A 15,722-nucleotide genomic window follows, 5' to 3' on the forward strand; every position below is an offset into this window, starting at 1 on the left:
GTATGGAGGAGAGGTCTTCCTGAAACCTCTGGTTCTTGATAGCCTCAAGAGAGGTGTTGCACAAGTTCTAAATATTCTGGTTTGAAGCCAAGGGTTGGATGGCTGTGTTGCTTTTGCAGCTGTTGTTTAAATTAGAAACACCCTATCTTCACACAAAGTTTACAGAGATCCAGATTTTTAAAAAGGCCTTTTACAACATATAACTTCCAAAAGAGGTATATTAGCCTCAGCTTGCTTGATTCAGAATGAATAGAGTACAACAAAATTCAGATTAAAAAGACTTGTACTTTTGAGAATGTTTCTGTAATGAGAAGTAATCAATCTCACTGTTGTTATATTAAGATGGAGTGTACCGTGAATTTAAATTTTATGTCATTACTTTAAATCTCTCCTCTATTCTCCCCTCATATCCTAGGGTATTTTTTAAATTTAAAATACTCAGATGTTTTAAAATTTTAATTATGTAAATCCTAGTCAGATAAGGTAGTAGAACACCATACAGATTACAGGAAATTTATTCATGTTTTGATATAAAAATGAACCCAAGCCTCCCAAGCATGAACTTGGAGATTTAGTCCCACCGCTGATTTTACCGCACTCACAAAGTGGAGCACATAATCACTGCAAGAGAACCTTTCACTGGGCTTCACAGTGCTATGTAGCCTTACTGCGCACCAGATTTGGGATTCCACTTAAAGACTGCGAGAAAATTGGTTCACTAGATACTATCCCAAAGCCAACTCTTAATGTACCAGTGGTATTGACCATCTGCTTGGGGATATTTCCAGAAGCTGCATGCTGCTTTGGGACTGTTGTGGCCTTAACCTCATCCTCACTTTTCTATCTAGGTTTTAACTTTCATTCAATACTCTTTACTTCTCATTTTTTGACATTTATCCTGTGGACTCTTCCTGAAGCATCTTCTCTTTTCTCATAACTCCCAAAGACAGCACTTACTTCTAACCCTCAATATGAACAGAAAAGTGAATAGCATAAAGCTCTGGTTGTGAAAAGCAAAAATAAGAAGGCGTGAAAACAAGTACCAATGTTTCCTGACACTTAGAAAAAAGATAGAACAAAGAAACTTGGAGACACTTTCTGTGTTCATAATATCAAGTTAAGGATGCAGGGTAACTGAGTTTGAAAGTATAGATTTTAACAGAGGGTAGGAGAAAGAGGGGAAGGGGGTGTTAGTTGGGGTACAAGGGGTCAAATATGTGGTGACAGAAAGAAATCTAACTGTGGGAGGTGAACACACAATGTAAATATATAAATGCCTTACTGTTAAAATGTACAACTGAAACTTACTAGATTTTGTTAACCAACGTCACCATAAAAAAAAATAAATAAATTATTTTTTTTTAAAAAAAGTGTAAATTTTAGTCAGACAGATGTGGGCTCTCATCTCAACTGTGGACCATTTTATCAATGTGACCTTGAGTCAGTTACATCCCCTTATGAATTTGTTTCCTTATCTGTAAAATTGGAACAATAATATCACCTGCTGCTAGGTTTGCTATCAATATCAAACAAAACAAATGTAAAGCTCTCAGCCCAGGGCATGGCACATACTAAAGGCTCAATAAAGATAGAATATGTTATTGTTATAGACAGTAGCAGAAAAATGTATAGATAGTATGAATTGGTTTTTACTTTGGGCAATCCACTTTGGGACTAAAGTTTCTCTAAAATAGAAGTGTTTGACTAAAAGCAACAACAAAAAACCTCAAGTCCCTTCCAGCTCGATGATTACCTCTGGAATCAAATTGATAAATTGACTCATGACCTGAAAAGTTTATCTCATCTAGGGTTCTTATGAAGGAATAGAACAGAGTCCCAAGTTCCAGAATGTCAGAGGGAAGATGAAGTAGATGAGGAAATGGGAATGGAATTTCTCATGGCACAGGCCCCTTTTCTGAAGGAGTGAACTTTTAAGCACTAAGAACTTGCTCGATAAGAAATGAGATGGCTATATATAACACTGCAAATACATGTTTGGGTAAAAATTAAACAGACACTAGTTTATTAATATGGATCAATTCATTTTTTGGTTTGGTGGATGAATGAGGGAATGAATGAGCCCAACCTGCTGAATTAAAATATTTATTTTCAGTATCTTTAGTATCCTGTTTCATTCCATGAAATGAATAATTCAAGATGGCTGAAGTGTGTTGGGCTGAATTGAATTGAAAAACGCTTACCTCATGCAGTTCTAGGGAGACGGAAGCAAAATAGTACAAATCGAGTCCTGCCAAGGAGCAATACATCATATGGAATGTGGAGAGTCACTAATTTTTTGTCTTCTCTCAGATTTAAAGATGAAGGGAAAGGGTTACCTTTCTAATTCTGTAGGAAAAATTTTTAATTGACATCTAGAAATACTTATCAAATATGAAATACGCTTACATGTTCATGATGGAGAAATTACAAAATCAGGTCTTAAACTGTGTCCCAACCATAAACTCTGAATTGTCTTGGCAATCAATATACGGAGGGTAACACTAAGGTACAGGAAAAATGACTAATAGGAACACATAATATTGTTGGAAATAGAATACTTCTGGCTCTCTCCATTAACAATCTACAATGTTTTGTTTCTACAGGGTCCGGGGACCAGGAGAAATAAGATTCTGTAAATGGTGGTGGTTCACTTTTCTCTAAGGCACGTCACAGATCAGAAGGTCAGGAAACCTCAAATTTTCCTTGTCCCCTGTTGCACCTAATTTATTATATAATTTTTTTTTTGTGTTCTTATGCGTGTCAGTCTCTTTCTCCAAATATCCACAGAAATGTTTTTCTTTTCGCCTTTTCAGATTTCAAGTTGGAGATTTTTCAGGTCGTAATATGAAAATGCTGCTGATTTTGTTCCTCATAATAATTTGCTCCCATGTTTCTGTGAACCAAGATTCTGGTAAGAAAAAAAAATGAAAAGAATTATTTTCTTTTCTTTTTATTTTGAAAAATAGATATATGATTTTGACCTACTTATAATTTGGGTTTTGTTTCATTTTGTTTTTATTTTGATGATGATAAGAGTGGAGTGGTAGCTCAATTTCTTTTTGATGTCATCCTTGAAGATCATTTGTTTCTGAACTTTATTCCTTGTTAATGATAGAAAGACATGAGAGCTATTATTTTGTCCTCAGTTTCCACCCCTTTTAGGTCTTCTGTGAGGTTGCATAAAATTCTCTCTCTTAATATTAGGTTCAGGCCTGGAAAATTTGGAATGTCTCTTCCGATTTCATTTGTGCCAAAATATTATCTTAATTAAGCATGCAAATTTTGCTCCAATTTAAGCTATTTCTCTGTTTATTGTAAAGAAAGTGCTTTAACTCTGAAGAGAAACCTCCATAGCTGTCTACTGACTGTCAGTAATCTACGTCCAGTGGACTTGAAGTCAAAATACTGGCCTATGTCTACGGCCATGCCACCCTAAACAAGCCCGATCCCGTTTGCAGGGTCAGGCCTGGTTAGTACTTGGATGGGAGATCACCTAGGAAGACCAGGTGCTGTAGACATAAAAAATAAAAACTAAGGGATTGTAAGCTGACAACCAAGGGTTGCCTCGCCTAAAAAATACATACATACATACTTACATATATACATACATACTTGCTTACACTTCAGTGCCTCTACCACCCCTTAGATAATTAGTTCATATACTGGTCTCTCATGTCCAGGACCACCTCTTTTACAACTTTTTCAAGGACACTGACCTTGGTAGCAAGTTTTCTGAAGAAGTAAACTAAGACTACAAACATCTTCCTTTGATGTCTCATTGGGCCTGATATTTTTAAAGAAAGACAATACTTTTCCCCCAATTATTTTATGGTTCAGAGATAGTGATGAGCCTTATCAGAACCCAAATCTAGCTCATGTGCCAGTTGTCTACATTTATTTTCTCTACACAAGATGTGAGAGTTTATTCATGAATAGAAAAGTCACTTTTGATCACATGTCAAGCCATCCGGGGCAGGGCTCACCTGAGAGTCCCCGTAGGGGTTCCAGCTTTCTCTTAGAGGAAGGGATTGATTCACCTTCATTTACATCTTCTCCTGAGATGCTATTGGCTATATGATCATCAAAGGAATCTCAAACTGGTTGAAATTCGGTTATTTAGAAGACAAGAAAGAATGATTTAATCCACTATGCCTCAATTACAGGGGTGCCAAATCTGGCTTCCTAGCAGTCATAGACAGGAAATGATTGATGTTGTTATAATTTGATTAGAATTTACCTAGTAATCATTCCAGATAATCAGAATCTCTGAGTGAGGAGGGACCTTGGATATTTTTTCGTTGAATCTACTCATTTTAAAGGTGAGGAAACTGAAGACCAAGTATATTGAGCCAGTAGAATTAGGTGATAATAAAATAAGGACTTCCATCACTTGTTCAGTTACATTGTATTTTCTTAAATACACACCATCTAGATAAACATGGACATTTCTGTTCCTTCTCCATACAAAAATGGATCTTATACTGAAGTGATGAGAGCTCTGAATTCAAACCAGTAGACCACCAACAAACATTTTGTGCTGGAACCCAGTGATTCTCTGTCACATAAAAATGTAATTCTGCACACTGAGCATTGGGTCTAGCATTGAATGAAACCTTAAAAGTTCAGCAAATTATTGTAATCCTGTATAAAAATTATAGTTTTAAGAGAAACTAAAACCATAATTCTTTTTCTAGCTTAAGTTGTACTGATTTCGATCACATTTTATATGAGAGTAAATTTGCCACTTATAATACTCATATGATTCATCAAAATGTAATAAAACCTTTAAAATAGATTAAGGCAATCCATATTTTTATGATTTTAGGTATTTTTAAACTTAATCAATTTGACTCTTGGCATATAAAGCTAGTATATTTTTAAATTAATCAGATCACTTGTTGCAGTGTTTAAACTGGAATCACAACAAAAGGTTATCTTTCCGATTTCTCCATTCAAACAAATTTGAAGCAGTATAGTTCTTAATGATAATTTTTATCCTCTTGATATAAATTGAAGTCAAATTCTGAAAGAAAAAAAATTATAAGATACACTGGGAAATTATTCATTAAAGGTATAAAAACCCAGAATTTTTTACTTGCAAAAGTGATGCTTGATTTTGTGATCAGTCCAAATGAGAGGGCATATAAAAGAATCAGCCCAAGAAACAAATTTTTTTCTTGAGAGGATGTGTAATTTCCGACTATTATTTTTAGTTCATTGTGAGGTATTAAAAATACAGATAAAAATGAAAGTAAATTTTTCCCCATATGGTTGGCATTAAATATGGTAATAAATTTTTAAAGTTTATGTTTTGCTTATGTTTGTGTGTGGTTTTAGGCCCTGAGTATGCAGACATTGTGTTTCTGGTGGACGGCTCTGATCACCTGGGAATTAAGTCCTTCCCTCTGCTGAAAACGTTCATCAACAAAATGATCAACAGTCTCCCCATAGAGGCCAACAAATACCGCGTGGCCTTGGCCCAGTACAGCGACAAGCTCCACAGTGAATTCCAGCTGAGCACTTTCAAGAGCAGGAATCCCATGCTGAACCACCTCAAAAAGAACTTCACGTTCCTGGGCGGCTCCCTGAGGTTAGGAAACGCTCTCAGGGAAGCTCACAGGACCTACTTCTCTGGACCGGCAAACCGGAGAGACAAGAAACTGTTTCCCCCGATCTTGGTGGTGCTGGCTTCCGCCGACTCCGAGGATGACGTCGAAGAGGCTTCCCGGGCCCTGCGGGAAGATGGAGTAAGAATCGTCTCCGTGGGGCTGCAGCAGGCTGCTGAGGAGAACCTGAAGGCCATGGCCACAGCTCAGTTCCATTACAAGCTTCGGACGGTCAGAGACCTCAGTGCGTTCTCCCAGAACATGACGCAGATCATCAAGGATGCGGCTCAGTACGAGGAAGGCGCAGTCGATGACGTTCTTGTCGAAGGTGAGATTAGGGTGCACGTATAGAAATGGTGATAAAATGCTTTTGAAAAATCAGTATGGAGGGTGGATTGAGACTCTGTGAACATCCTTTTCCCCCAAAACCCGGCTGCCTTTTCAAATGTTAAATATCTGTGTGTTCAAAAGAGCCCAATGATTGCGGCCATTTTAAATCTAGTGAACCCCACAAGCCTTGGTCTTCCATGTTTCACTTAACCATGTTGCATATAATTTACAGGCTTCTTAAAATTCAGGGACACCTTCTCCCTGTTACCAGCTTATCTCTGAGCTATCTCCCTGGGCTTTATTTGGCATGTATTTTTATTACTGGTTCATTTAAAAGGTAGTTTTTTTCCTAAAGAAATTCTGATTCCTGAAGTCATTGAGTGTAACCACAGACCATTAGAGCTGGAAACAACTTCAGGTAGTCCAAACCCCTTATGCTGCAGAGAGCAACTTGCAGCCATCCTTAGAGGCAATGCAGTTCGAAGTCAGAGCTAGGTCAGATCTCTCGATTTCCACGCTCATGTAGTTTCATTCCCACGCTGCCTTCCTTCCTGCTACTCTGTTCTAAATTAGCTGTGCTGTATCCTGTTCCACCTCCAACCTCTGTCCTGGTCTGTCCTCTTGTACTATTCTATTAACTAACAAGAAGGACCGAGAGTTTATGACAAGTGAGAAGCAGGGGAGAGCCAGTAAAAACCAATTTGCTCGAAGTATACAAGTCCAAATAAGTAGTAAAGGAAACTCTCATTATTTCTGATTAAATCAGAATGATATGACATATATAATTATCTATTATTACTAGAGAATGCTTTTCTTTGGTAATCTAAAAAAAAACAAAACAAAACATGAATCTTATTGCTAGTATCTTTCCCAAATAAAATAATTATTATTCTCTTACCATCCCTTAGGCATATTTGGACTATACCTGCTGATTTTATCAGTGATGATGCTTAAATGATTTTAATATGATAGGAGTAGCTGCTGTTCATTGAATGACTTATGTACCAGGCCCCATGATAAACACACTATCTCATTTAACCCCCATAACAACTCCGTGAGATAAATATTATCTCTAGTTTATAAATGAGGAAATTGAAGCTGAGAGTTTAGCTAAGGTCCAATTAAAACCATGACGCTCTGATCTCAACTTCATATAATCGTTTTGTATGCCTCCTCCTTTCTTTAAGCACACAGTCAAGCTCCGGTAGATGTTCTCCAGGCCTTCTAATGCTGAGCAGAGACCCTGAACCTACAACTAAACTTATGTTTCTGCTTTCCTTGCCTATACAGTTTGCCAGGGCCCTTCTGTGGCTGATGTTGTGTTCCTGTTGGATGTGTCCATCAATGGCAGCCAGGAGAACTTCGACTATCTTAAAGAATTCCTGGAAGAAAGTGTATCTGCTCTTGACATAAAGGAGAACTGCATGAGGATTGGCCTTGTGGCTTATAGCAATGAGACGAAGGTGATAAATTCACTGAGCAGGGGCGTAAATAAGTCAGAGGTTCTCCAGTATATACAGAACCTCTCTCCCCAGGCTGGGAATGCCTACACGGGAGCTGCCATCAGAAAGATAGGGAAGGAAGTCTTCCTTGCACAGAATGGCAGTCGGAAGAATCAGGGGGTGCCCCAGATTGCCGTACTGGTGACCCACCGGCCATCAGAAGACAATGTTACCATGGCAGCCGTCAACCTCCGGCGCCAGGGCGTGGCCATCTTCACCATGGGCATCGAGGCAGCCAGTGACAGCCAGCTGGAAAAGATAGCATCGCACCCCGCTGAGCAGTATATCTCCAAACTGAAGACTTTCTCCGACCTGGCTGCTCACAACCAGACATTTCTGAAGAAGCTGCGGAAGCAAATAACGCACACGGTCTCTGTCCTTTCAGAACGGACTGAAAGTCTCAAATCTGGTAAAGTCTTTTGCTGAGAAAAGGATTATTCAGATTCTTTTTTCTTGTCTTTCAGGTATTATATATATGAAAAGGATTGCTGGGATATGAGGTGGAGAGTGAGACTAAGTTCCTAATCTTGTACTTTAGCTTGATCACATGAAATGTAAATTGGGGGAGAATATAAGTTATTGAGGTGTCGGAATGGGGAGAAGGGATTTATTTCCCCCTTTCACTTCCTCTTTCGTGCCACTGTACCTGGATTCTTCATCACTTAGAGCCACTTCAGAATACCATCTTTTGCTATTTTTATCCACTCATTTCTTTTTCTCTATCACCTGTCATGTTCCCTGCTCTTCGTTTCTTTTTGTATTTTCTCTCCTTTCTCCTTTGCCCTCATCTCCAAATTCCAATTTAGAGAAGGAACAGGAAGCACAAATTGGATTGAGGACAGAGTCATTAATTTGTTGTGAAGTACTATTCTAGTATCTGTGAGTTTAGAGAGACAGAGAACAACATATTTTATATATTTCATATATACACATGTATTCTGTATAAAAATTTCATGTGTGTATACACCTATAAGCATATATGTATACATTCTTCATCAAATATTTATAGCACGTTTACTATAGAAGTGTCATTGCCCTACACAAATAAGGCCACTGACAAATACCTTTAGTTTTATTAATTGACTAGGTATTGATGAGGAGTAAATAATTTGTTCAAGATTTCAAAAAAGAGACCCCATATGTCCACAATGTTCAGTTAAGAACCTTTTCCATGTCCCACACACCAAAGGACTTTTTACAAAGCAGTTATTCATTAATGAGAGAAGTGACTTGTAAAAATCCTCTTCAAGTTTTCTTTCAAATCTTTTACTATTTCCAGATTTACCCTGATTCATGGCAGAGAATTAGCCAAATAACCTTAAACTGTGAAAAGAAATTCATTTGGCCCAGCTGATGCTAAGATTCCTCTATGTTAACTTAACAGAGTATGTCTTTTACTCCTAGAAACTGTTTCCCATTTTTCTGTTGGAAGAGGCTTGTATTTATTGTTCTGTCTGTTCCCATTTCTTCTTCACACTTACCCCAATGCCACACTCAACTTTTTGGTTCCATTTTAGGTTGTGTGGACACTGAAGAAGCAGACATCTATCTGCTCATTGATGGCTCTGGGAGCATCCGGGCCACAGACTTCCAAGAAATGAAGACCTTCCTGTCAGAAGTTGTAAGGATGTTCAACATCGCTCCCCAAAAGGTGCGGGTTGGAGCCGTTCAGTACGCTGACAGCTGGGACTTGGAATTTGAGATCAATAAATACTCTAACAAGCATGATTTGGGAAAGGCTATTGAGAACATCAGGCAGATGGGTGGGAATACAAACACGGGTGCAGCTCTGAATTTCACACTGGGGCTGTTGCAAAAAGCAAAGCAGCAACGAGGAAACAGAGTGCCATGTCACCTTGTTGTCCTAACAAATGGCATGTCCAAGGATAGCATCTCGGAGCCTGCAAACAGACTGAGGAACGAGCTCATCCACGTTCATGCCATCGGGGTCAAGGAAGCCAACAGAACACAGTTACAAGAAATTGCTGGCAAGGAGAAGAGGGTATACTACGTCCATGACTTTGATGCTTTGAAAAACATAAGAAACCAAGTTGTTCAAGAAATCTGTGCTGAAGAAGGTAGGAGAATGGTGGCTTCACCTTTGGACTTCAGCTCACAAGTTGCCTTCTTGTAATATTTGTCATTGCAAGTTCAGAGAAACAACATAAATTTCCAAGTTGAGATTGGTTGACTTATGTAACTGTGTTTGTTTCCAGAACAAAACTAAGGGCCCATTATAGTGCCATTCTAATTAATATCTGAAGCATAAAAATATCTGGAGGCATTCTCCCTAGTATTAATTAGCTTCTCCTCACAAATCCCTGCTAGCATAGGTATATAGTTAGATACCACATATGTAATATGACCACATGATTTCTGATTTTAAGGAGTTCTTCAGGTTTATTTAAATTGCTTTTTAGGAAAACTTTTATGAAATCTTTGAGCTATATCTGTAGTTTCCAACCAGGGGAGAGTTTGTCCCCTCAAGGGACACTTGGCAATGTCTAGAGACATTTTCAGTTGTCGTAACTAAGGGAGTGACACTGGCGTCTAACAGAAAGAGGTCAGACTGTTGAACATTCTGTAGTATATCCTACAATGCATGGACTGCCCTCCCCAATAAAAATGATCTGGCCCAAAATGTCCTAGTAGTGCTGAGGTTGAGGAACCCTGAGTTAAATATTAAAGCAAATTACTAAATAACAGAATCGTCTCACTTTTATTGCCTCCGATGCTTTATTTACCTGCAACAGTCTTTACCAAGTACATGGTTAACTTCAATATAGTATTATGTGTGTTTTGGATTTTCCTGTTCACTCTTAATATTTTTCTTTTACATGAAGCCAACTTGAGTAAACATCTTGCTTTCTCCCATGCAGCCTGCAGAGAGATGAAAGCTGACATTATGTTTCTGGTGGATAGTTCTGGCAGTATAGGAAGTGAAAACTTCATCAAAATGAAAACATTTATGAAAAACCTGGTGAGCAAATCTCAGATTGGGGCAGATCGGGTGCAAATTGGTGTAGTCCAGTTCAGCGACATCAATAAGGAAGAGTTTCAGCTCAACAAATACATATCCCAAAGTGAAATTTTAGGTGCGATAGACCAAATGGCTCACATTGGAGAAACCACGTGGACTGGTGCTGCCCTGACCTTTGTGTCTCAGTACTTCAGCCCCGCCAAGGGGGCCCGGCCCAATGTCAGGAAGTTTCTCATCCTCATCACGGATGGTGAAGCTCATGATGTAGTCAAGGACCCAGCAGTAGCTCTTCGGCAAGAAGGTATAATTATCTATTCCGTGGGGGTGTTCGGCTCCAATGTCACCCAGCTGGAGGAGATCAGCGGAAGGCCAGAGATGGTTTTTTATGTTGAGAATTTTGACATTCTGCAGCGCATTGAAGATGATCTTGTTTTTGGAATATGCAGCCCACGTGAAGGTAGGCGGGGCTATACCCATTATGGGGCTATCCAGACACCATGTGTGCATGCCAGTTATTATTTTTGAATTAAATAGACTACTATCTGAACATCCTAAACTTTTTGTTTCATTGAAATGTTTATCCTAGTGACTTTTGACCTACATATAATATATGACTTTCCTCAACAGAACTGCTGAATTAAACAGTAAGGAACAAGTTTGGTATGCTTAGATTCTTTCCTATTTGTAGACAAATAGCACTAGAGTGGTAAGGCCTCCATTTAAAAAAAGTAGTATCATCCTAGGTCTAGAGTCAGAAGCCAAGTCAGATTCTTATGGAAGAGATTTATTGAGGAGGTGTTTTCCCTAGAGTCAGAAGCCGAGTCAGATTCTTATGGAAGAGATTTATTGAGGAGGTGTTTTCAGAAGGGAAGTGAGGAAAGCAGGACAGGGCATGGGTGGGAACTAAGCAACATGGTGGTCTTAGCTGGAATCTAGCTTCAGCTTGATCCCATGGGAAACTCTAGAGCATACATTACACCACAGAGTCCGTTCCACCTGAGGAGAGGAGCCCAGCCTCATACAACCTTGGGCTATCAAGGCAGGCCAGAGAGGGGCATAACCTGCTGGACAAGGTTGTTCCCCTTTGACTTAACATTCACTATACATGTTAGTTTATTTTACAGTTTTTAAAAACCCTTACTTGTATAAAATGAGATAATACTTTTGAAAACACTTAAGGAACTGATTTATACTGTAACCCAGAGGGTCTGATGACAGAATCAGTCTGGAAAATATCTATGAAGGAGATGGTCTTAATGGAGTTTTGAGAGAAGGGACAAACATTGTTTTGTTATTCAAATAGCAGTTCAATTCAACTCCTCCTAGAAGGTTTGGTGAGTGTGTGTTTTGTGGAAAGAGAAATACACCTGGATTGTATTTCCCAGTAATTCAACCCAGAACAAGTCTGAACTCTTTGAAGGGTGCTCATCCCTGAGCAGTTAAAGCCCCCGTCTCCTGGGTAATCCAGGCAGGCTCTCCGGGGAGGCCAAAGGAACATAGATAGTTTCTTCTTTTGCAAAACCAGCCAGTACAGGAAACATTCCATTTTTGTTTTGTTTTGTTTTGTTTTGTTTCTGTGTAGGGAAAAACCCAGTTCTTTTCTACTGTGTGTTTCTTTCCTATCTCCTTTACTAGTCACATAGCACACTTCATTTCTGGTCACCAAATGTGTGGAGATTTTTTCCCATACCCAAGAGCAACTCTCAGATACCGGCATGGTGTCTGAGAATTCAACTCAACTCTGACACTCTCTACCTAGAGACAGCATCAGATCCCAACAGGTTAAGGACTCAGTCTCATAAAACTGCCCCCACCGCTACTTCAGACACCCATCACAAGCCCAGGTTATCACCTATGCTTCTGACCAACCTGCTATAGAAGGGAGGTTCCAACAATCCCCTCCTTGGGTTCTATTAATTTGCTAGAGTGGCTCACAGAACTCGAGGAACATTGTTTATTAAAAGATATGATAAAGGATACAAGAAGACATTCACATGGAAGAGTCGTATAGGCAAAGTTATGAGGGACGGGTACGGAGCCTCCAGGCCCTCTCTGGACTCTCTACTCTCCCAGCACCATCATGCATTCACCCACCTTGAAGCTCACTGAACCCCATACTTTTGGGACTTTATGGAAGCTTCATCACATAGGCACAATGAATTATTAATCCATTAGCAACTCTTCCCCCTTCTCATGAAAATGAGGGTGGGGTGCTGAAAATTCCAAGCTTATAATCATGGTTTGGTCTTTCTGGTGACTAGCTCTCATCCAGGAGCCATCCAGGAGCCATTCATCTCATTAGAACAAAAGGCACTCCTATCATCCAGGAAATTACAAGGGTTTCAAGAACTCTGCGTCAGGAAATGCAGACGAAGACCAATATGTGTTTTCTATTATCTTACACAGCCTTTTTTGAAAATTTGGTTTATGGCTCTGTATACATGGCTTCTAGTCATTTGGGTAAATATATTGGCCCAAAGATTTTCAACAGTCCTACCACATAGCAAGAAAGTGCTGGCCAAAGAAGGACATGTAATGAGCCTCTGGTGGGGGAGAGGGGAATACTTGCTCACAACTCCATTTCTCCAGAATGGATGAGTTAACATTTGGAACATACCTTTGTAAGGCATGTAGAGACATTGTGCTACATGAGGACTAAATCATTAACTATCTTACAATTCCACTTCCCCAGAATGAATGAGATGGGTTTAGAACTCTTCACTTTTAGATAAAATGTGCTACATACACATAGGTTAAGTATTAATTGGCTCTTTCTTGCTTTACTTTTCCATGGCATTGATCCAAGGAATAAAAAGTTAATAGGAGCGTCACACTGGGACAGCTTAGTTAGGCGAAGTGTGAAAAGGGCTTATTTCTATGATGAGGCCCAATAATGAAAACAGATAATGTTTCAAGAATGTCAAAAAGGGAGAAAATGTAACCTTGAAAATTCAGGCATCATATAACCATGGAAAAATATACAGTGTTGCCAAATTCATTTTCATTTGGTCATTTCCCCAAGGTTTATTTTAAGAATAAAATCTCATGATCCCTGTGGCTTAAAAAAAAATACACGAATTTGTATAAATTAAAGCACATGTTGAGAGACCCATTTATATGGAAATTTCCACAGATCTGTGATTTTTTTTTTTAGTCCAGAAGCTTTCTCCCCTCCCACCCCTCACAGAAGGCTTCACTTCACATATGCCTTTTCCTAAAATCACACCTATTTGCATATTATTACATCTTGGCATCACAAATATACGTATATTGTGTCTGTTATCTAAGGAATGGACATTCTAATGTACAGCTTGACACCATGGCGAAGACACAGTGGCAATTAGAAAGTAGGTGAGAGGAGGGGAGTCTCTCATGATGTCCAAAACTAATCTCATGGTTTTCCTTTCTCTTCCTCTTTTAGAATGCAAGAGGATTGAAGTTTTAGATGTAGTGTTTGTAATTGACAGCTCTGGCAGCATTGATGAAAATGAATATAATATCATGAAGGACTTCATGATTGACTTGGTGAAAAAAGCCGATGTTGGCAAGAATCGGGTCCAGTTTGGGGCTCTGAGGTATGCTGATGACCCAGAGGTGCTGTTTTATCTGGGTGATCTTGACTCAAAATCAGAGGTGATTTCAGCGCTCCAGAACCAGAGGCCCATAGGGGGCAACACATACACTGCCGAGGCACTAGACTTCTCAAACTACATGTTCACTGAAACCCGGGGCAGCCGCCTGCACCGGGGGGTCCCCCAAGTTCTCATTGTGATCACTGATGGAGAATCCCATGATGCAAAAAAGCTCAATGCCACGGCCAAGGCCTTACGGGACAAAGGCATTCTTGTCCTGGCTGTGGGGATTGCTGATGCTAACCTCGTGGAGTTGCTGGCCATTGCCGGGTCGAGTGACAAGTACTTCTTCGTGGAGACTTTTGGAGGCCTGAAAGGGATATTTTCAGACGTGTCAGCCAGTGTGTGTAACTCTTCACAAGTAGGTAAGGTTTGTCAATTAAGTTTTTCTTAATTATCAGCAAAGGTCCAAATGAGGGAGAAAGCAATAGCTCTCAGGAGCAAGTTCTCCAAATAAGAGAGAAAGAGTACTAACTGTTCACAGGACTTCCCCTGTTACAGAATCTCAGGGGTGGAAAGACCTCAAGGACATTGCATTCGGCCTCCTCCCTAAAGAAAAGTACCTTCTATAACATTCCTACTCACTCCTGCCTAAATTCTTCTAATGATGGGGAATTCACCATTTTTTGAGGAAGCTTTATGTATTAGAACACGAATTTGTTTACAGTGTCATTTTTGCTCACCGGTTCTTTTTCCTGCTCTTTACATAAATCAAATTCCATTTTTTTTTTTTCTAACAAGTTGTCTCTCCTTTAGGCTGGAGGTCCCTAGGTCCTTCTATTATGGCACAATCTCATTAAAAACATGAAGCCCAATAATAAACATTCTATTCCAGCCTTAGATTTTTCCAGAGTACAGTAGGACTTCTTTGCTCTGGATGCTATTTTGACATCTGGGGATTACATTGCCATACTTAGGTGTGTATGTGTGTATTCGTTCACTTATTCAGTCAGCTGCCATTTTATACTATTTCAAAGGAAAAGTGTGGTCTATTAAAATTCCTTATTTTTATTAAGATGTATCATACTAAAAATATTAAGTATTTTTATTAAATGAATTGGTATTAATCTAGGATTCCAACACCTTGGTGCAATTCTTCTTTAAAGTTAACTTTTCTGGTTTTCATATGCATTGCCTCCTTAGATTGCAACTACTATCTTGTTCTTTCACAAAACTAACAAAATTTTTATGAGTCTTATTGAAAACTAAAATCTCTTACCTTCTGTTGGTCAATGCCTAAAATCCTACCTATCCTTTTCAAACTCACCGTAGATGTTGACATTGCATTTTAATATGGAGAGTTCTTGGGTGGAAAAGTAGTTTATTTCCTTCATTTGAATCTGAAACAAAGGAATTTAATAAGTTAACCAATTCCCGAAGGATCTATTTATCATATTTCTTTTTATCTCTTCCTGCTTATCTTGACTTTGGGACTCTCAGACACCTTTAATCTTTTTCAAGGCTAAATTGAGAATGGAGTTAGGTCAGTGGTGAGATCTCTGGGGAATTCAGGGAGATATTAATGCTTACCAGAAGGCTAAGGGGATACACACGAGCATATGCTAAGCATAATTCATTCACTGGCAGTGGTCTTTCATATTCTTTTCTTTTGTATTTGCTGTGTTAATACAAAGGAAGCATCTTTAAACAGTACTCCATTGTTTGTTCAAAA

The 15,722-nt window shown here is 39.1% G+C and overlaps 1 protein-coding gene across 1 annotated transcript in view; it reads left to right on the top strand.

The window, feature by feature from the left end:
- The window catches only part of COL6A6 (collagen type VI alpha 6 chain), a 117,310-nt gene that overhangs the window by 20,336 nt on the left and 81,252 nt on the right, over positions 1-15,722 (top strand). The window contains exons 2-8 of the mRNA XM_039837109.1: positions 2,604-2,681; positions 2,814-2,911; positions 5,338-5,934; positions 7,227-7,847; positions 8,956-9,516; positions 10,318-10,875; positions 13,840-14,415. Coding sequence (XP_039693043.1) covers positions 2,845-2,911; positions 5,338-5,934; positions 7,227-7,847; positions 8,956-9,516; positions 10,318-10,875; positions 13,840-14,415 — 2,980 coding nt within the window. The 5' untranslated portion in view covers positions 2,604-2,681; positions 2,814-2,844. The remainder of the gene's footprint in view (positions 1-2,603; positions 2,682-2,813; positions 2,912-5,337; positions 5,935-7,226; positions 7,848-8,955; positions 9,517-10,317; positions 10,876-13,839; positions 14,416-15,722) is intronic.

Source organism: Pteropus medius, unplaced genomic scaffold, assembly GCF_902729225.1.
Source record: "Pteropus medius unplaced genomic scaffold, Ma_sr-lr_union100, whole genome shotgun sequence".
Taxonomy (NCBI): domain Eukaryota; kingdom Metazoa; phylum Chordata; class Mammalia; order Chiroptera; family Pteropodidae; genus Pteropus; species Pteropus medius.